Source organism: Triticum aestivum, chromosome 7B (assembly GCF_018294505.1).
Source record: "Triticum aestivum cultivar Chinese Spring chromosome 7B, IWGSC CS RefSeq v2.1, whole genome shotgun sequence".
Classification (NCBI taxonomy): domain Eukaryota; kingdom Viridiplantae; phylum Streptophyta; class Magnoliopsida; order Poales; family Poaceae; genus Triticum; species Triticum aestivum.
Window position 1 is genome coordinate 686,157,796 of NC_057813.1, and position 20,340 is coordinate 686,178,135.

General features: G+C 44.7%; 1 protein-coding gene, 1 long non-coding RNA gene, 1 other non-coding gene and 1 pseudogene across 3 annotated transcripts; all 4 read right to left on the reverse strand.

The window, feature by feature from the left end:
• Positions 1-226: 226 nt before the first annotated feature.
• On the reverse strand, positions 227-3,500 carry LOC123158467 (aspartyl protease family protein 2-like; annotated as a pseudogene).
• Positions 3,501-5,242: 1,742 nt separating this feature from the next.
• On the reverse strand, positions 5,243-5,315 carry TRNAE-CUC (transfer RNA glutamic acid (anticodon CUC)). Its single transcript has one exon. It is a non-coding gene; the product is annotated as a tRNA-Glu (tRNA).
• Positions 5,316-14,608: 9,293 nt separating this feature from the next.
• Positions 14,609-15,666, reverse strand: LOC123162986 (uncharacterized). The gene is made up of 2 exons (XR_006481621.1): positions 15,326-15,666; positions 14,609-15,183 (listed from the first exon to the last, which is right to left on the reverse strand). It is a non-coding gene; the product is annotated as an uncharacterized lncRNA (long non-coding RNA).
• Positions 15,667-18,098: 2,432 nt separating this feature from the next.
• LOC123161972 (aspartyl protease family protein 2-like) lies at positions 18,099-19,559 on the reverse strand. The gene has a single exon (XM_044579774.1). The coding sequence runs from the start codon at positions 19,502-19,504 to the stop codon at positions 18,182-18,184; it is 1,323 nt and encodes a 440-aa protein (XP_044435709.1). The 5' UTR covers positions 19,505-19,559; the 3' UTR covers positions 18,099-18,181.
• Between the last annotated feature and the right edge of the window lie 781 nt (positions 19,560-20,340).

Consider the following 20,340-nt stretch of genomic DNA (forward strand, 5'->3'; position numbering starts at 1 on the left):
ATTCCCCCAAAAGAAGGTGATCGAGGAGTTGCGTAACATCCCATTGTCGGGAGCACTGGATAGTTTCCCCTCCACAAGCCAGCGGAGTCGATTAAAATGAATTTCAGTCTTCTACAAAGTCATTCTTTAGTTTGTAGATATTTGCTCTTTTTGTCAGCTTATTACACTCACAATATTGTTTATTTTTTTCAAAACCAAACTGGGTTGGCCGCTAAAAAACGAAAGATCAACCCTGGCCGCCGGTGTCGGCATTGCAGTTCCCGGGGGCGAAGTAGACCCTGCCGGCGGCAAGGTCATAGATGTGTGTGCCCAGTTGCTGTATCGCGCCGATGATGGTGATGTGTGTGCTCGGTGACACGGTGAGGCAGATGTCTTGCTCTTGCACGAATGAACAACTTATTTGGCGTGAGCACGAGATCCTGCTCATGCTCGAAGTGCAGCGTCACCGTCGGCAACTGTGAGACGATGGCACGGGTCGCGCGGAAGCAGAGGCCGAAGTTGGTGCGGGGCACCCGCTCACCCCGATCCTCCTACCGTGCTCTGCCAGGGTGTTCTCTAGGATGTCGTACGCAACCTTGACCATCACACCCCAGGGTGTCCCAGCGTCGATCACGCACCCGCTATGCCACCTGCCGTCGTCGAGCTGTCGGCGCTTGAACACCTCCGCTAGGTTGCCGCGCAGCCATGACCCGGCGACGCTGATGCCGACGAGGTTGACGAAGTAGGAGCTATCCTCGGGGTAGAGCATCCTGGTGCTCCTCATGTGCCTTGTGTCCACCAGGATGTCCTTACCGAACCGGAGGAAGCCGTGCTGGTTTGCCGACCCGGGCACGAAGAGGCAATAGGAGAAGCTGTTGGGGAACGTAGTAATTTCAAAAAGTTTCCTACGTACACGCAAGATCATGGTGATGGCATAGCAACGAGAGGTGAGAGTGTCCGTCCACGTACCCTCGTAGACCGTAAGCGGAAGCGTTATGACAACGCGGTTGATGTAGTCGTACGTCTTCACGATCCGACCGATCCAAGCACCGAACGTACGGCACCTCCGAGTTCAGCACACGTTCAGCTCGATGACGAATTTTGAGAGCTCAAAATAAAATTAATAAAAAAACATACCCTACATAACATATCCAACTCTTCTTGGTTCAGGGTTTTCCGTTTCCGAAGACTAGTAAAATAGGCGGATTCTGGAACCCCAAGGATTCAATGGTATATGGATATGGAAAATATAAGATTTCCGATCTCCCGGGCTCCGATCCAGCAAAGCTTTGGGGATGAGTTCCGTCAGCACGACGGCGTGGTGACGATGATGATGCTCCACCGGCGCAGGGCTTCGCCTAAACTCTGCGACGATATGACCGAGGTGGAATATGGTGGAGAGGGGCACCGCACACGGCTAAGGAAGGATCCGTAGATCAACTTGTGTGTTATGGGGTGCCCCCTTGCCCCCGTATATAAAGGAGGAGGGGGAGGTGCGGCCGGCCCCTTTGGGGTGCGCCTGGAGGAGTCCTACTCCCACCGGGAGTAGGACTCCCCCCTCTTGCCTTGGTGGAGAAGGAAAGGGGGGAGGGGAAAGAGGAAAGGGGGGCGCAGCCCCCCCCTTCCTTGTCCTATTCGGACTAGGGGGGGAGGGGGCGCGTGGCCTGCCCTGGCCGGCCCTCCTCTTCTCCCTCATGGCCCACTAAGGCCCATTAACCCCCGGGAGGGTTCCGGTAACCCCCCGGTGTTCCGGTAAAATCCCGATTTCACCCGGAACCTTTCCGATGTCCAAACACAGGCTTCCAATATATCAATATTTATGTCTCGACCATTTCGAGACTCCTCGTCATGTCCGTGATCACATCCGGGACTCTGAACAAACTTCGGTACATCAAAACTTATAAACTCATAATAAAACTGTCATCGTAACGTTAAGCGTGCGGACCCTACGGGTTCGAGAACTATGTAGACATGACCTAGAACCATTCTCGGTCAATAAACAATAGCGGGACCTGGATGCCCATATTGGCTCCCACATATTCTACGAAGATCTTTATCGGTCAAACCGCATAACAATATACGTTGTTCCCTTTGTCATCGGTATGTTACTTGCCCGAGATTTGATCGTCGGTATCCAATACCTAGTTCAATCTCGTTACCGGCAAGTCTCTTTACTCGTTCCGTAATGCATCATCCCGTAACCAACTCATTTGGTCACATTGCTTGCAAGGCTTACAATGATGTGCATTACCGAGAGGGCCCAGAGATACCTCTCCGACAATCGGAGTGACAAAACCTAATCTCGAAATACACCAACTCAACATGTACCTTCGGAGACACCTGTAGTACTCCTTTATAATCACCCAGTTACGTTGTGACGTTTGGTAGTACCCAAAGTGTTCCTCCGGTAAACGGGAGTTGCATATTTCTCATAGTTACAGGAACATGTATAAGTCATGAAGAAAGCAATAGCAGTATACTAAACGATCAAGTGCTAGGCTAACGGAATGGGTCATGTCAATCACATCATTCTTATAATGATGTGATCCCATTAATCAAATGACAACACATGTCTATGGTTAGGAAACATAACCATCTTTGATTAATGAGCTAGTCAAGTAGAGGCATACTAGTGACTATATGTTTGTCTATGTATTCACACATGTATCATGTTTCCGGTTAATACAATTATAGCATGAATAATAAACATTTATCATGATATGAGGAAATAAATAATAACTTTATTATTGCCTCTAGGGCATATTTCCTTCAGAAGCGATGCAAACCGTCACGACGAAGGAACCAAATGAGCGACGGGTACGTCTTACCCAGGCCAAAGACGCCAGCGACCACCCCATGGCTCTTGAAACTCGCGGTGGTGTGCGCGCAACCAATGATGACGGTAGGAATGACCACCAACATGGCACCGTGGCCCGAGGCCGTGAATGATAGGGTCTCTGCACCTAGCACCCCACTCGCCTGCAAGCCACTGGGGCCGGTGGGGGTGGCATGGAACCTACACATGTTGTGCCCCGGCGGCGAGCAAATGTGGTTCCTGGGTGCGGGTGGGTGGAATGACGGCGATCAAATGTGGTTCCTGGGTGCGGGTGGGTGGAATGACGGCGAAGTCGCCGGGTTGAAGGGCGGCGGCACCTGCTGAAACGGGTGTTGGGTCAGCACACACTGCATCCACGTCAGGTTGCTGGTCATCTCCATCGCGAGGGTGTACATATGGCGGCCATGGCCCGTCCCGACACTGGTGGCGACGGTGTACCTCCCTTGGAAAGGGTGCACGTGCGGCCGAAGCACGTTGGTGTCGAGCCCAATTGGCCAGTTTACGTGCAGGAAGCCGCCGTCGTCGACGTGGATGGTACTGTTCCAGCTGGGGCTGGGACCAGGCGCAGGCTGAAGCCACCGTCGTGGCCTGTTGTGGCATTGGCAACAGCGACATCGATGAGGACGGGGTGGAGGAGTGCCGCAAGCACTAGAGGGAGGAGGAGAGCGTGCACGGCGAGCTCCATGGATGGTATCCGTCGCAGCAATGCAGACAAACTGTGGCTGGCTAATCTGTTGGCTCGTGCACACAATAGTGAGTATGCTTTTATCTCGAGAGCCGGACTGTTGGAGGTGGGTTTGGCTGCATTTACTATGAACCAAAAAAATCTTTGTTTTGATTTGCGTATCCCTTGCACACTTCATATAGAGAAGGGTTTGACTGCATTTAATGTGAATAAAAAGAAAATCCCGGGTTGGGTTTCACGTACCTTGCAACCCTCCATGTAAGTGTGGGTATGGCTGCATTTATTAGGAATCCAAAATTCCTTGTTGAGATTTTCATATCTCTTTCACAACCCACGTAGGGAGGAGGATTTTCCTGCATTTATTATGAGTCGATAATCGCTTGTTGAGTATCCTTTGCACACGTTCATGTACTATGAATTAATTTATGTCATTTCTTTGCGCATGAAGGTCCGAGAAGGTTTCATAGTTCAAAGCAGCCACATTGCAAAAGCCCAAACAAGGACGCAAAAAGAAAGGAAATTACAACCAGCCCAGACATTTTCATGAGGGCCCTAATCTCATAATATAAAACGCAATTGGGTCCAAATTGCAGCTCCGATGGAGGTCCAAGCCTTGTCGTCGCTGCACACGACACAACTGCCGACAATATGACCACCACCACTGTATCTCGAGCAGCTACGCATGCCAGGGAAAATAGAAGTGGCAACCACACTGTCTCTACACTGCTTCCCTTTCGGCAGATCTGCTGGGAGGGAGCTGGTAAGATGCAAAAGTTCCACCCTTCGGCCAGAGGATTTGCCGGAAAGGCTATGCAAGAATGCCATCGAACGTTCTGCGGGCGCCAAGGCTCCATCGCAAACATTGAAGAAGGATCACCAGCACCCAATAGAAGGGATCCCAACCTTATCTCGTCCCGTTGTTAGTCCCAATCAGCACGATGGTGACTCAAGAATGAGCCAAAAGAGTAGGCAATCCTCCAGATCAAGGAGGCATGCAAAATTATTAGTGGTGACGCCGGTGTTACATACACCGACAAGTTCAAGCCTAAGCCCAAGCCCATGGAGCACCGCAATTGGAAGGGTGTTACATCCACCGACAAGTTCAAGCCCCAACCCAAGGAGCACTGCAATCGGAAGAACAACAGTCGCTAGCCGCCACACGCTGCTCTAATACGGCGGTGGCACTCACCAGTCTGGCATGAAGCCAAACGTCACTGTGGCAGGCGACCTAGACCTATTACTATGTACATGGATCCCTTGCACCTTTCCCTCCTCTACTCCGGGCTGGTGTCACTGCCGGAGAAGAAAGGGGACTGGGCTGGGCCCTGCTCATGAGAGATTCAAACAAGGAGTTTGCTGGTAGTACTAGCACATTTCATTCACTATAATTCACTAATGTTTTTAACCATTCAATTTGATTTTCTTCTTGATTCATGTTGCATTCCCCTTCCTCATCTTTTTCTATCTACCGTTGAGCTTTCTATACCTGGAACTATTGTTGGCCCGTCAGTAGCAACAACGGTTGATAAGGTTACCTGCATAAGGAGTTTGCTGGTTAGCGGTCACGATAGAGATGAGAGAGAAGGACTAGGTGGGAGTGAGGCATCAACGTTGATCAGATGTATTGCTCACCTATCAAAATTAGCTGGAACTGCTCCAGACTTGGACGTGAAGCATAGGAGCGTTACGAGTTCAAGTAGCACAAAGCAGAGAGGAAAATAATAATTTCAAAATGAAAGGATTTCCGTCACGGGGACTTGAACCCGGGTCTCTCGGGTGAGAGCTGAGTATCCTAACCACCTAGACTATGACGGAATCGTTACAGTTGCAATACTGAAACATATCTATTTATGTGGTATATCTGTCATGTACACAACACAAAACAACACGAACGTTAGAGCTGAATTGCAGCTTTGCTTGAATTCAGACATGGGTGGCAACATCCTTGAACCGAGCAAAGGCTATATTTGCTCGCTGTAGCTCTCTTTGATCCATAACACATCAGAATTTCCCATGGCGACGCATGATCGAATACCAATTATGGAGAAAATTCAAGCAATATGCCTCCCAGTTGATAGGTAGAAGCTGAACCCTACAACTTCTCAAAGTCTGGAATCATCAACCATGAGTGTCTCTCAGCCATATAAATATCAAAAGGTTCCATAAAGGTCACCATCACAAAGTAGCAATTAGCTCATAAAGCAACTAATAGCTTGCCAAGGCTTAGCTTTTACAGGCATTTGCTTTTACCAAAGAAACTAGGAGGAAGCAAACTAAAAATGTAGATAACTGTCCATCATCGAGAGAAGCATCCTGAAGCCTTAATAGTTAACACTACGAAAGAGGTTATTGAGATTCAGGTTTAGGGTGAATTGATACGTCTCCAACGTATCGATAATTTATGAAGTATTCATGCCATGTTTACTATTGTTTTATATGATTTTGGTATGATTTGATTAGAACTAACCCAGACTGACCCTGTTTTCAGCAGAACTATCGCGGTGATGTTTTTGTGTAGAAATAAAAGTTCTCGGAATGCGCTGAAAATCAACGGAGATTTTTTCTAGAAAATATATAAAATACTGGAACAAAAATCTACCGGAGGGGAGTCCCGTGGGCCCCACGAGGGTGGGGGGCGCGCCCACTGGGCGCGCCCCTGTGCCTCGTGGACTACCCGTGGGCCCCCCAGACTTGTTCTCGACACCAACCTCTCCTATAAATACCCAAACCTCAAGAAATTAACCTAGATCGGAAGTTCCGCCGCCGCAAGCCTCTGTAGCCACCAGAAATCAATCTAGGCCCTCTCTGGCACCCTGCCGGATGGGGCCATCATCACCAGAGGCCATGGAGGAGGATCCCGGAGGGGCCATCATCGCTATGAAGGCCAAGGACTAGAGGGAGAACCTCTCCCCATTTAGGGAGGGGGGAGGCCATGGAGGAGGAAGCACAAGGGGGAGAACCTGTCCTCCTCTCTCTTAGTGGCGCCGGAGTGCCATCGGGAGGGGAATCATCGCCGCGGTGATCGTCTTCATCAACATCACCACCATCATCACCATCCTCATCTATTTTACGCGGTGCACTCTCCCGCATTCCGCTGTAGGGTGTTATAATACATTCATGATTCGCTTATAGTGGGTTGCTTGAGTGACAGAAGCATAAACCCGAGTAAGGGGGTTGTTGCGTATGGGATAAAGGGGACTTGATGCTTTAATGCTATGGTTGGGTTTTACCTTAATGATCTTTAGTAGTTGCGGATGCTTGCTAGAGTTCCAATCATAAGTGCATATGATCCAAGAATAGAAAGTATGTTAGCTTATGCCTCTCCCTCATATGAAATTACAATGACGATTACCAGTCTTGTTAACAATTGCCTAGGATAATTTCGCACACCGACCCATCATTATTCCACACTCGCTATTTATAATATTTAGCAATATATTCTAACTATATGATAACAACACCTACTTTTATATTTTAGCTCTCCGATACCATGCCAAGTTATCCTCTTCATACCCACAACGTAGTTTTATTTCTCGTTTCTAGTCGGAAGCAAACGTTCGGTGTATGTAGAGTCGTATCAGTGGCAGATAGGGCTTGAGAGAATATTGATATTACCTTTAGATCCTTGTGGGTTCGACACTCCATACTTATCACTTCCACCTTTGGAAATTGCTACGATGATTCCCTGCACTTGGGGATTATCAAGCTCTTTTCTGGCGCCGTTGCCGGCGAGCAATAGCGTGGGGTTGATATTCTCGTGTGTGCTTGTTTGCTTGCTCCACTAAGTAGATTTTGTTTTTTTCCTTTTTGTTTCTGTTTAGTTGTGGGTGAAACATATAAAAAAAATAAAGAATGAAAATACAAAAAAAATTACTTGCCTCTTATGCCTAAAAAGTTTTTCAAAAATAAAAGTGATTGGAAAGTTATGCATTGAAGAAGTGAGGGTCGACCTTGAGCACTTGTGTTCATGCTCATGAAAACAATGTAGAATTTGTCATGGAAGTTTCTCTGTAAATAATTATCTCCTTGTATATATCCATTGTATTATAAAAATAATGTGCCAAGCTTTGGTTTTAGGATGATTAGATTGCTTGTTTACTTTGTGCAGTACAAAAACAGAAACTTTGGCTGTAGCACGTGAATTTACATTTTTTACTGGAAAGTGAAATGGGTCTGAAACTTTTTGCACATTACTTCTGTAGAAATTGTTTAAATTTTCATATTTGTTCTAGTATTTTTGGAGTTACATAAGTATACTAAACTTTCAGATTACTACAGACTGTCCTGTTTTTGACAGATTCTGTTTTCTATGTGTTGATCGCTTATTTTGATGAGTTTATGGGTAGTATCGGGGGGTATGAACCATGGTGAAGTTGGAATACAGTAGATAAAGTGATAATATGAAATTGGAATGAGTTTGCAACAGTACCTAAAGGTAGTGATTTGCTTTAGTATACTAACGGATCTCACAAAGTTTTTATTAAGTTTTTGTGTTTGAAGAACAAGGAGTTACCGATGTGAGAAGAATAAAGAGAGGCAAGAGTTCAAGCTTGGGGATGCCCAAGGCACCCCAAGTAAATATTCCAAGGACACTCAAGCATCTAAGCTTGGGGATGCCCTGGTTGGCATCCCATCTTTCTTCTTCAACAATTATCGGTGTACCTCGGTTTTTGTTTTGTTCACATGATTTGTGTCCTTTGTGTTTTTATTTTTCTTTAAGAACCATGCTAGTATGATATGGCCCTTCATCAATTTATAGAATGATTCATGTGCTTCACTTATATCTTTTGAGTATGACCTTATAGAATGCTCTTCGTGGTTCACTTAGATCTTTTGAGTATGGTTTTATAGAAAGCTTCGTGTGCTTCACTTATATATTTTGAGCTTGGATATTGGTTAGTCTATATTAATTGTAGAATGCTCCATGAACTTCACTTATATCTTTTGGAGTATGAATAATACTATTATCTAAAGCGGGTTTGGAAGAGTGTCAACTTTAGGAATTAGTGACCCCACTATTCCGAACGAGAAGAATTTTGCTTATGTGGAGAGTAGAAAATTCTCTATGCTTGTAGATCATGAAAAGAATGCTTTATGTGATGGTTATATTGATGAATTCATTCATGATGCTACTGAAAAATATTATGAGGGAGGAATATATGCTTGTAGGAGTTGCAATAATACCAAGTTTCCTCTCTATGTGCTTAAAGTTTTGAAGTTATACTTGTTTTGCCTTCCTATGCTAGTTGATTCTTGTTCCTATAAATTATGTGCTCACAAAATCCCTAGGCATAGTAAGTGGGTTATATTTAAATGTGCTAGTCATATTCTTCATGATGCTCTCTCTATGTTTCAATTCTTTTCTTTTATGTGAGCATCATTGAAATCATCATGCCTAGCTAAAAGGCATTAAAGAAAAGCGCTTGTGGGGAGACAACCAATTTTTACCCTTACTATTTTTGTGCGTTTACATGATTAAGCTACTGTAGTAATCATGTTTTATAGCTTTTGTTTCAATAAAGTGCCAAGTAAGACCTTTGGGAAGACTTGGGGGAAAGTTAATGTGATCTTGCTGTAAAAAACAGAAACTTTGTGCTCACGAGATTAACTGCCATTTTTTTTTACAGAAGAGTGCTTTTGAGTTGATTCTTTTTGCATAATATTAATAGACAAATTCCTCATTTCCACCAATTTATTTCATAATTTTTGAAGTAGCAGAAGTATGGTTGCTGTTCAGATCATTACAGACTGTTCTGTTTCTGACAGATTCTGTTTTCATTGCATAGTTTGCTTGTTTTCTAGTTTCTTTGGATTATATTTCTCAATATAAATTGTAGAAATGATATGGTACATTAGGCATTGTGTGAGAACAATTACGAACCTTGTCTTTGACAGTACCAAAGTGAATGGTTTACTCTTTATCATACTAACCTATATCACGAAGTTCCGTTAAGTTTTGTGTGATTGAAGTTTTCAAGCTTTGGGTGAGATATCGATATGAGGAGAATAAGGAGCAGAAAGACCCTAAGCTTGGGGATGCCCAAGGCAACCCAAGGTGATATTCAAGGAAGACTCAAGCGCCTAAGCTTGGGGATGCCCCGGAAGGCATCCCCTCTTTCGTCTTCAAAACTATCGGTATACCTTACTCGGAGCTATATTTTTATTCGTCACATGATATGTGTTTTGCTTGGAGCGTATTTTCAATTTTACTTGCTGTTTTAATAAAATCATTAGATCTGAAATATTGAATGAAAAAGAATCCTCCCATGGCTAGTTAATTATTTGACTACTCAGTGTTCTTCACTTATATCTTTTGGAGTAGTTTGTCATTTACTCATGTGCTTCACGTATATCCTATGAGTAAATGGTTGAATGATTGAATATCATAAATCTGAATTTATATATGTTTCATATGCTTATATCATGGGGAGTAATGACTAGTAAACTTATTTGAAAGTTAGCAAACACAGAATTGGTCACTTGAACAATTCATGAAAGAATATTGAAGGAAGAGAGATTTTCACATATAAATATACTATCTTGGACATCTTTTGTAATTGTGAGCACTCATTAAAATATGACATGCTAAAAGGTTGATGTTGGACAAGGAAGACAACGTAATGGGTTATGTTTCCTTATATCCGAAATAAAGTATATTGTCATGGATCATCCAACATGCTGAGCTTGCCTTTCCCCCTCATGATAGCCAAATTCTTTGCACCAAGTAGAGACACTACTTGTGCTTCCGAATATCCTTAAACCCGGTTTTGCCATGAGAGTCCACCATATCTACCTATGGATTGAGTAAGATCCTTCAAGTAAGTTGTCATTGTTGCATGCAGTAAAAAAATGCTCTCTAAATATGTATGATCTATTAGTGTGGAGAAAATAAGCTTTATACGATCTTGTGATATGGAAACAATAAAAGCGACGAACTGCATAATAAAGGTCCATATCACAAGTGGCAATATAAAGTGACGTTCTTTCGCATTAAGATTTTGTGCATCCGACTATAAAAGCACATGACAACCTCTGCTTCCCTCTGCGAAGGGCCTATCTTTTATCCTTGTCTTATACCTTATACAAGAGTCATGGTGATCTTCACCTTTCCTTTTTTACATTTTATCCTTTGGCAAGCACATTGTGTTGGAAAGATCCTGATATATATATATCCACTTGGATATAGGTTTTCATAAATTATTATTGTTGACATTACCCTTGAGGTAAAAGGTTGGGAGGCGAAACTATAAGCCCTATCTTTCTCTATGTTTGATTAAAACTTTGAACCCATAAATATCACATGAGTGTTAGCAATTGTGAAAGATTAAATGATAGTTGAGTATGTGGAGTTTGCTAAATTAAAGCTCTGACATAGACCCTTCCTAAAAATAAGATGAATTGCAATTGTTTGATGACTGAGAATATAGTTTGTTAGTTTCAAGAAAGTTTATGATCTATACTTTAACATGTGAATAGCTTGTTACTTGATCATGAGAAGTTTCATGAGTTGAGCTACTGTTATGATATATAATGATGCTAGAAAAAGTGGTTGGAATTATCATTGATCAAACTTAAGAACTTGCTAGCATTCACACTTCAAAAATTATTTCTTTTATCATTTACCTACTCGAGGATGAGCAGGAATTAAGCTTGGGGATGTTGATATGTCTCCAACGTATCGATGATTTATGAAGTATTCATGCCATGTTTACAATTGTTTTATATGATTTTGGTATGATTTGATTAGAACTAACCCGGACTGACGCTATTTTCAGCAGAACTACCGTGGTGTTGTTTTTGTGCAGAAATAGAAGTTCTCGGAATGCGCTGAAAATCAACGGAGATTTTTTCTGGAAAATATAAAAAAATACTGGAACAAAAATCTACCGGAGGGGAGTTCTGTGGGCCCCACGAGGGTGGGGGGCGTGCCCACCCCCCTAGGCGCGCCCCTGTGCCTTGTGGACTACCCGTGGGCCCCTCTGACTTGTTCTCGATGCCAACCTCTCCTATAAATACCCAAACCTCCAGAAATTAACCTAGATCAGAAGTTCCGCCGCCGCAAGCCTCTGTAGCCATGAGAAATCAATCTAGGCCCTCTCTGGCACCCTGCTGGAGGGGGCCATCATCACCGGAGGCCATGGAGGAGGATCCCGGAGGGGCTATCATCGCCATGAAGGCCAAGGACCAGAGGGAGAACCTCTCCCCATCTAGGGGGAGGCCATGGAGGAGGAAGCACAAGGGGAAGAACCTCTCCTCCTCTCTCTTAGTGGCGCTGGAGTGCCATTGGGAGGGGAATCATCGCCGCGGTGATCGTCTTCATCAACATCACCACCATCATCACCATCCTCATATCTTTTACGCGGTACACTCTCCCGTATCCCGCTGTAAGGTGTTGCAATACGTTCATGATTCGCTTATAGTGGGTTGCTTGAGTGACAGAAGCATAAACCCGAGTAAGGGGGTTGTTGCGTATGGGATAAAGGGGACTTGATGCTTTAATGCTATGGTTGGGTTTTACCTTAATGATCTTTAGTAGTTGCGGATGCTTGGTATTGTTCCAATCATAAGTGCATATGATCCAAGAAGAGAAAGTATGTTAGCTTATGTCTCTCCCTCATATGAAATTACAATGACGACTACCAGTCTTGTTAAGAATTGCCTAGGATAATTCCGCACACCGACCCATCATTATTCCACACTCGGTATTTATAATATTTAGTAATATTTTCCAACTATATGATAACAACACCTAGTTTTATATTTTAGCTCTCCGATACCATGCCAAGTTATCCTCTTCATACCCACAATGTAGTTTTATTTCTCGTTTCTAGTCGGAAGCAAACGTTTGGTGTACATAGAGTCGTATCAGTGGCAGCAGTGGCGGAGCTAGCATTTGACATCAGGGTGGTCCGCCTTAATTTTTTTTGATAACTAATATGACATGTGAACATTCTAACTAATTATCAATAGCACATAGAAATAGATATGGTCTTACAAACACACTAAAATTCTCAATTAATTCTCAGTTTTGCATAAAGAAGCCTACATAGTAAATAGTACATGGACCATAGCACATACCTTGAGAAGTTCAAAAAGACTATCTTTCTGGCCTACGTTTTTGCATTGCCATGAAGGTATCAATTATGTCATCTTCATTCACCTCGGAGAAAGCATCCCTCTCAATGTATGTGACTAGGCAATCATCCAAAAGACTATCACCCATCTTATTTCTCAACTTGTTCTTGACAAAACTCATGGCAGAAAATGCTCTCTCAACATTTGCCGTTGCCACCGGGAGAATCAATACCAATTTTAAAAGCAAGTACACCAAATGATGAACTATATGTCTCCCTGTTTGGACAAGCTTAACCAAGAGATCAACAAGATTTCCAAGGCCTTGGAAGTTCTCATCATTTCTCATGTCGTCAATATAGTTATCAAGTTGTAGTTCAAGGTGTATCAAGTCGGCACTTGAAAAGTCTTTGGGATAAAAATCAGCAAGTCTTTGTACCTTGTGTGCATCAAAAGAAACAAATGAGTTAAAGAGATTATGTACCAATTTTGAAAGCAATACAAATTTTAGAAGCAAGTTTGCATACCTTTTGTGCATCAAAAGCAGCAAATGAGTTGGCGGGATTCAAAGCAGACATACAAGATAGCAGCTCCATATTGATCTCATCAAACCGATTTTCAAGCTCTTGACTAATTTGATCAATGACTCCAAGAAAAACTTCTCTTCTGAAGTGACCATCATTTGTTTGGGGTCGAGCAAACCGTGTTGATCTTCCATAAGGCACATAATTATCTTCCATTATAGGAACTTGAATGCCATGCTTGTTACAAAACAGTGTGACCTTTTGCAGAAATGCATCCCACCCATTATCCCTAAGCTCTTGTATTCTACCTTTTGCAGTTCTAACAAGTGCCATTGCAGTAAGAATATCTTGGTCTCTTCTTTGCAAACAATCAGACAAATCATTGTGTATCCAAGAATGACAAGCATCAAGTGTGCATTGAAAATAAAGTCAAATGACTCGAACACTCCAACAATAGTATGAATTTTGGGCCAATCACTTCTTTGTGAAGCATCTTGTCCAAGAGTTATGAGCACATCACGGATTGTGGGATACATAGCAATAATGTTAAGAACAGTTTTGTAATGAGAGCCCCACCGAGTATCACCAGGCCTAGGTAACCCCATCTCTTGATTCAAACCACTCCCAGTTTCTAACTCACCACATTCAAGTAGTTTTAGGATATTCTGAAGTCTAGCATCTCGAAGCATGTCATGACGCTTACAAGACACTCCAATAACATTCAGTAATAAAGACACTCGATCAAAAAACCACACACAATCATCATTTCCCTTGGCAACAGCAACAAGAACTAGCTGGAGTTGATGTGCAAAACAATGAATATAATAGGCAGAAGGCGACTCTTTCATGATCAATGTTTTCAATCCTTTAATTTCTCCTCTCATATTACTAGCCCCATCATATCCTTGTCCACGAATTTGTGTTATAGTCAAACCATGATCAGTAAGTAAAGTTTCAATTGCTTCCTTAAGTGACAATGAAGTAGTGTCACTTACATGAACAACTCCAAGAAAGTGCTCAGACGGCCTCCCTACTTTATCAACAAAACGCAAGCATAAAGTTAGTTGTTCTTTATGTGATACATCACTAGACTCATCAACTAGAATAGCATAGTGCTCATCACCAAGTTCATCAATAATTTGCTTTCTAGTAAGTTGTGCACAACATTGGATAATCTGATGTTGTATCTGATGAGATGTCAATTGGCAGTTACCTGGTGCATTCTTCAAAACATACTTATTCACCTCCTCACTATTTGCTGCAAGCCACTTCAATAGCTCAAGGAAGTTTCCTCTATTGCTAGACTGTTCACTTTCATCATGCCCACGAAATGCCAATCCTTGATGAAGAAGAAACTACAAGCATCTAAGTGAATACTTCAACCTCATCTTGTAAAGACGTAGATCCTCACTGTTCACCTTCACAAAAAGATCATCAATTGCTGCACGAGGATTCACAAATAAGTTATCTCTCTCTTGAGCTGCATTATGCACACTTGATACGCAACCAACATGCTTAAGAAGAGCATCCTCTCTATTCCAATTACTCCAACCACCATCAGTAAATGCATTAGTTCCCTTACCACTAGTTTTTTTCTCTTTGAACAAGTAACATACAAAGCAAAATGCAGATTCCTTCTTGATACTATATTCAAGCCAACTATGATTATGAAGCTACAAAGGATTGAATGAACGTTCTCTACTCCTAATTGTTCTTCTTTTAAAGTCATGTGCATAAGGTTTGAATGGCTTTTTAAGGATATATGATCTTCGAACTGCGTCTTGATCATTGATAGGATAACTTGCAATGGGTAGCTTGTCCCCGGGATCATGTTTAAGACGACTAAAATCATAAACCGGTGGTGATGGCGGTGACACATCCTCGGTTTGCTCTATGGTCACATTTTACATAGACAATGTTGGTTCTTCAATTTGCTCTTCGATCACAACCGGCATACACACAACTTCGCGGGTCTGCTCTTCAGCCACATCCGACAGATTCTCTGCCTTCTTCTTCTTCCCTATCTTCATAGCTTCTCTTTGGAAAAGAAAAATAATGTCTGCTGACCTCTTCATTCTTCAACAAATCTGCAAGAATACTACTTTCTATCAGTATTGCTTCCTATCAATAAAGCTAATTGAGGCAGAACATACTACATAGTGCAAAAAAGCAAACCCTAAATCATAAATTTGGGGTAAATCATGAATTTGCTATATTTGTTTCCAGTACCTCACTGCAGCCGGATTTGGAGGGGGTCGAGGGCAAGGCCGCCAGTCAGCCAGGCAGCCGGACTCCGGCAGGGCGGCACCGCGGCAGGGTCAAGGCGCAGCCGTGCGCTGGGACAGGGGGCCAGGGGCTCGCCGCGCGCGCAGGGAGATGCGCCCGGAGCCCTGGATCGAGGGCCTGGCGGGCGGGCTGGAGAAGAAGCGGGAGCCGGCAGCTTCCTCGGCGGCTGGGCGGCGGCAGGGGCGCTGGGCTCGAACGGCGGCGACCGGCGAGGAACGGCGAGACGCGGCGGCTATCGGGGATTTGGGGTCGAGGCGTCGAGCAGGTGCGAGAGGGAGCAGGCGTCGGGGAACTGGACCCAAATTGGATATGGACCTGCTCTGTTTATTGGGCTGTTTTTTTTTCTGGCCCATTTATATCTATATGTATATGTGTTGTCTCAGAATCCCAGGGTGGGCCGCGGCCCATCCTGGCCACCCTGTACATCCGCCACTGCTGTAGGCAGAACAGAACTGCAGATTTCAGAGGAGAGCAGGACTGCAGTGGTGAGATGGGCTGGAAGATGCGGGGGTCTATTTGTAGGAGGGGAGGAGGGGTTGATGGAAGGAGTTGAAGACTTGCGGTCCAGAGGTCAAAGACTTTTTTACTCCATAATTTCTGCAGCTACTGCATTTGTTTCGGCGATGTCAATGTTTGTGTCTGCTTGTGCCATCGGCCCATGGTTCCTCTTCCATGAGACGAGAGCAAAACCACGGGCCGTCTTGTTATTTTTTCGCTTTGTTGTTTTCTCAGCAAATGTTCGAGCACGAAGATATCATCTGAATTACAAAGGAGAGTAGTCTCTTGCTTTGTTCGGTTGCATGGCCATGGAGAGAGTATCCTTTTACTTCCTTTGACCGGGACGGATTGAGAGTGCCTTCATCGTCTCAAACGGTGAAAATGTGGTCTGTACGAAATATTATCGCGCGTTTAAAAAGAAGAGAGAAAGAACTACAGAGATCGAAGGTGTGGATTTTCTAGGGTCTAGGCAATGGATGTCTATAGTTTCTGACGTTTTTGGTTTCGTTCCCCTCCATCAAATTTCCCTTTTTGTTTCCATTGCATTCTCAAATGTCAACATATCTGTTCCTGGCATAGCCCATGACCCAGGCTATGTTCCTGGTTGTGTTTTTGTTGCTTTCTCACCTAATGTTGGAGCTACATGATATTTATCATCTGTATTCAAAAAGGGCTCTTAGCATTGTTCAGGTCATATCTCAGATTAATGCCTTCACCACAGGTCATATCTCAAATTAATGCCTTCGCCTCAATTCTAATGAAATTATTCTGATGCACCGAAAGCGTATGTTCATTCTATCACTAATTGCATCATGCCGTGATATTATGAACTAATAGATGGTTGGTCGAATGAGTGAGGCGATTTGGAGCCCAGGGCCAATAAGCCCATTTTTGTAAAGAAATTTTGTCTAAAAGTTAGCACGTTCGCCTACACTGGACTGCTGACTTTCGCCTTGACCGTGCCGTGCGCGTTGGCCGGTGTGGTGCTGGTTGTGCCCATGCCCGTGCGTGGGAAGAGATGGAGGATCATGCTACCTCCTCATGTCGCTCAACGAGGAATCATGGGAGACGACAACGACGTGCACATGCATCGGGTCCGGCTTCGTCCTATGCTTCCTCCAGCTTCATGGTCGATGGTAACAAGCCGAGGAGGTGCTCCATGGTGACGCTTGGAGATGGGCGACGGTTGACGAAGGTGGTCTACGACGGCCGACGGAGGCGGCGCTAGTCGTGCCCTCGTGCAGCTTGAGCGGGTGGCGGCTCAGGGTGATGGGAAGAGAGAGACCGTGCGTCCTCTCCTCTCCCCAAGTGACTTCGTATTGGTCTTGGGCCAAAAGTCAGTCCAACCGAGCTAGACCGGTCCAAAACCAAAATGGACCGATTGAGCTTCGGGCTGGAAATGGCAGCTCAGATGCCTTGGGATATTTGACATTGAGCGACATCACAATCCAATATATTTGGCATTGATCTTTTTTGTTTATTTATTGGACTCTCCAAAACTGATGACAGCAAATTGGGTTAGCCATTACAAAAACGAAGGAATCAAGTCTGCCCAGGAGTGTCATATTGAAATCCCCAGCATTGGTAAGACCCATTCCTCCAAAAGATTGCTAAGCCAAACCCCAATTGACCAAGTGGTATTTACGAACATCTCCCAAGTTACAAAAAAAGTGTCATCTGAGAAGTGATATAATTTATAGCCCATTTTGGAAATTTTGTAAGAGACATTAAGTAAGAAGGGATAACACGCAAGTGCAAAGCATGACAAGTCTTCAGTGCGGTCTTTTGGCGCTCAAGCATCAGGGAGGCCGCTATTTTGAAGAAATTCACAAAACCCATTTTAAAGTATCAAAAAAATCAAAAACAATCCATGGAAATTTATATGTATTCTGCACGAACGTGTGAAAACTCATTTCAAAATATTATGATTTGTAGGCTGTAATTAAGAAAACAAAATTCCGGCCGGCCAACAAAAATGGTCGGCCCGTTTTGGAAATACGTATTCTCCCTTTTTTGTACTCCATGCGTGAAGGTATAACGTTATGAAATTCTGCACATACTTAGTGTACATGTGTATGTGTGTTCAAGAAACCGAAAAATTTCACGCTGCGGAAATTTGTATTTTGAAAACGAGCTCCCTGCAGCTCGAGCACCGTCGGCATTTTTCTATAAGAAAGATATTTGATCTTTTTGTTTGTTAATTATTGCACTCTCAATATAGTTTAATTTTCCTTTTATTTCAGAGACAGACGGTTAACCACATCGAATTGGGTTGACCGCTACAGGAACAGAAGATCAATCCTAGACGCCAGTGTCGGCATTGCAGTTTTCAGGGGCGAAGTACACCCTGCCGGCGGCGAGGTCGTAGACGAAGCGCGTGCCCACTTGCGTCGCTGGGCCGATGACGGTAATCTGCGGGTTCGGTGTCACGGTGAGGCACATGTCTTGATCCTGCAGGACAAACAGCTTATTCGGCGTGAGCACAAGGTCCTGCTCGGATTCGAAGTGCAGCGTCACCGTCGGCCAATGCAACAAGATGGCGCGGGTCGCGCGGAAGCAGAGACCGAAGTTGTGGCGGGGTACGCGCGGCACCCCGAGCCTCCTGCCGTGCTCCGCCAGGGCGCGCTCCAGGATGTCGTACGCAGGCCTGATCATGAACGTACCCCCCCAGAACATCCCGGCGTCAAGCACGCAACCACTGTGCCAACTGCCATCCGCGAGCTTTCGGCGCCTGAACACCTCCGCCAGGTTGCCGCCCAGCCGCGTCCTGCCAAAGCTGATGCCGGCGAGGTTGACGTAGTAGGCGCTCGCCTCGGGGTAGAGCAGCCTGGTGCTCTTCATGTGCCTCGTGTCGACCGGGATGTCGCTGCCGAACCGGAGGAACCCGTGCCGGTTCCCCTGCGGGAAGAAGAGGCAGTAGGAGAAGCGATGCAAGCCGCCACGGCCCAGTAACCAGATGAGCGACGGGTACGTCTTGCCCAGGGCGAGGATGCCGGCAAGCACTCCGTGGCTTCTGAAACGCTCGCTGGTGTGCGCGCAGCCGATGACGACGGCGGGTTCGACCGCCGGCGCGGCGCCATGGCCCGAGGCCGCGAAGGACATGGTCTCATGGCCGAGCACACCGCTTCCACTCGTGACACCGAGGAACATGGGGTTGCTCCTGAACCTGCACACGCTGCCCCCCGGCGGCGAGCAAAGGTGGTTGGTGGGCGCGAGCGGGTGGAATGACGGCGAGGCCGTCGGGTCGAAGGGCGGCGGCACCTGCTGAAACGGGTTTTGGATCGGCACGCACTGCATCCACGTCAGGCTCTGGGTCATCTCCATCGCGAGGGTGTACGTGCGGCGGCCATGGCCCGTCCCGACGGTGGTGATGATGTTGTACCTCTCTTTGTGAGGCATGTGCGGCCGAAGTACGTTGGGGGCGTGCTCAACTGGCTTGTTCAGGTGCACGAAGCCGTCGTCGTCGACGTGGATGGTACTGTTCCAGCCGGGGCTAGGGACCAGGCGCAGGCTAAAGCCCTTGCTGCGGCCTGATGTGGCATCGTCAAAAGCGACGACGACGGTAGGATGGAGGAGCGCCGCAAGCACCAGATGGAGGAGAAGAGCGTGATTGGAGAGCTCCATGGATGTGGCTGTTGGAGAGTTAACTTGTTGGCTCGTGCACACAATAGTGAGCACTCTTTTGTGTATGGGTTGGCTGCATTTATAATGAACCAAGAATCCTTTGTTGAGATTTGCATATCCCTTGTACACTTCTATGTACAGAAGGATTTGGCAGCATTTCTATGTATCTATCTATCTATATCTATACATCTATACATCTATCTATATCTATATATCTATATATCTATTTATACATCTGTCTATGGGTCTATCTATCTATCTATACATTAGAGACTCTAGAAATTCTCATGTTAATCAGAAAATACGAGACGTTAATCTGGTGAGACCGAGTTATTATGCTTTAGATATGTCCATTTAATATCCATATTAATCAAAAAATACGAGATGTTCATCTGGTGGGACCGAATTATTACGGTGTAGATCAACCAATGAAACCCTTGGTTGTAATTCCGTTCAATTCTACGAAAATATTTTTGTTCTTAAAAGGCCCACATCCATGTAGAGAAGGGTCTGAGTGCATTTATTGTGAATCCAAAATCCCTATTTGGGGTTTGCGTATACCTTACAACCCTCCATGTATACGAGGGATTGGCTGCATTCAATATGAATCCAATATCCCTTATTGACACTAGTCATCAACCCGTGCTGCTGCATGGGCTATTAAATATTGAAAGAAAATAATTTATTATTGTAGGCTTGATATGATACCTTTTGTCAATGAATCCTATTATTATTTGAATGTCGGCAAATATGATTTGTTTGGAAAGATAATTGTGCATCACCATGTATAGTTTTCTCTCGATCGTCGTAAGATGTTCTTAAGTTAGGTTTAGATA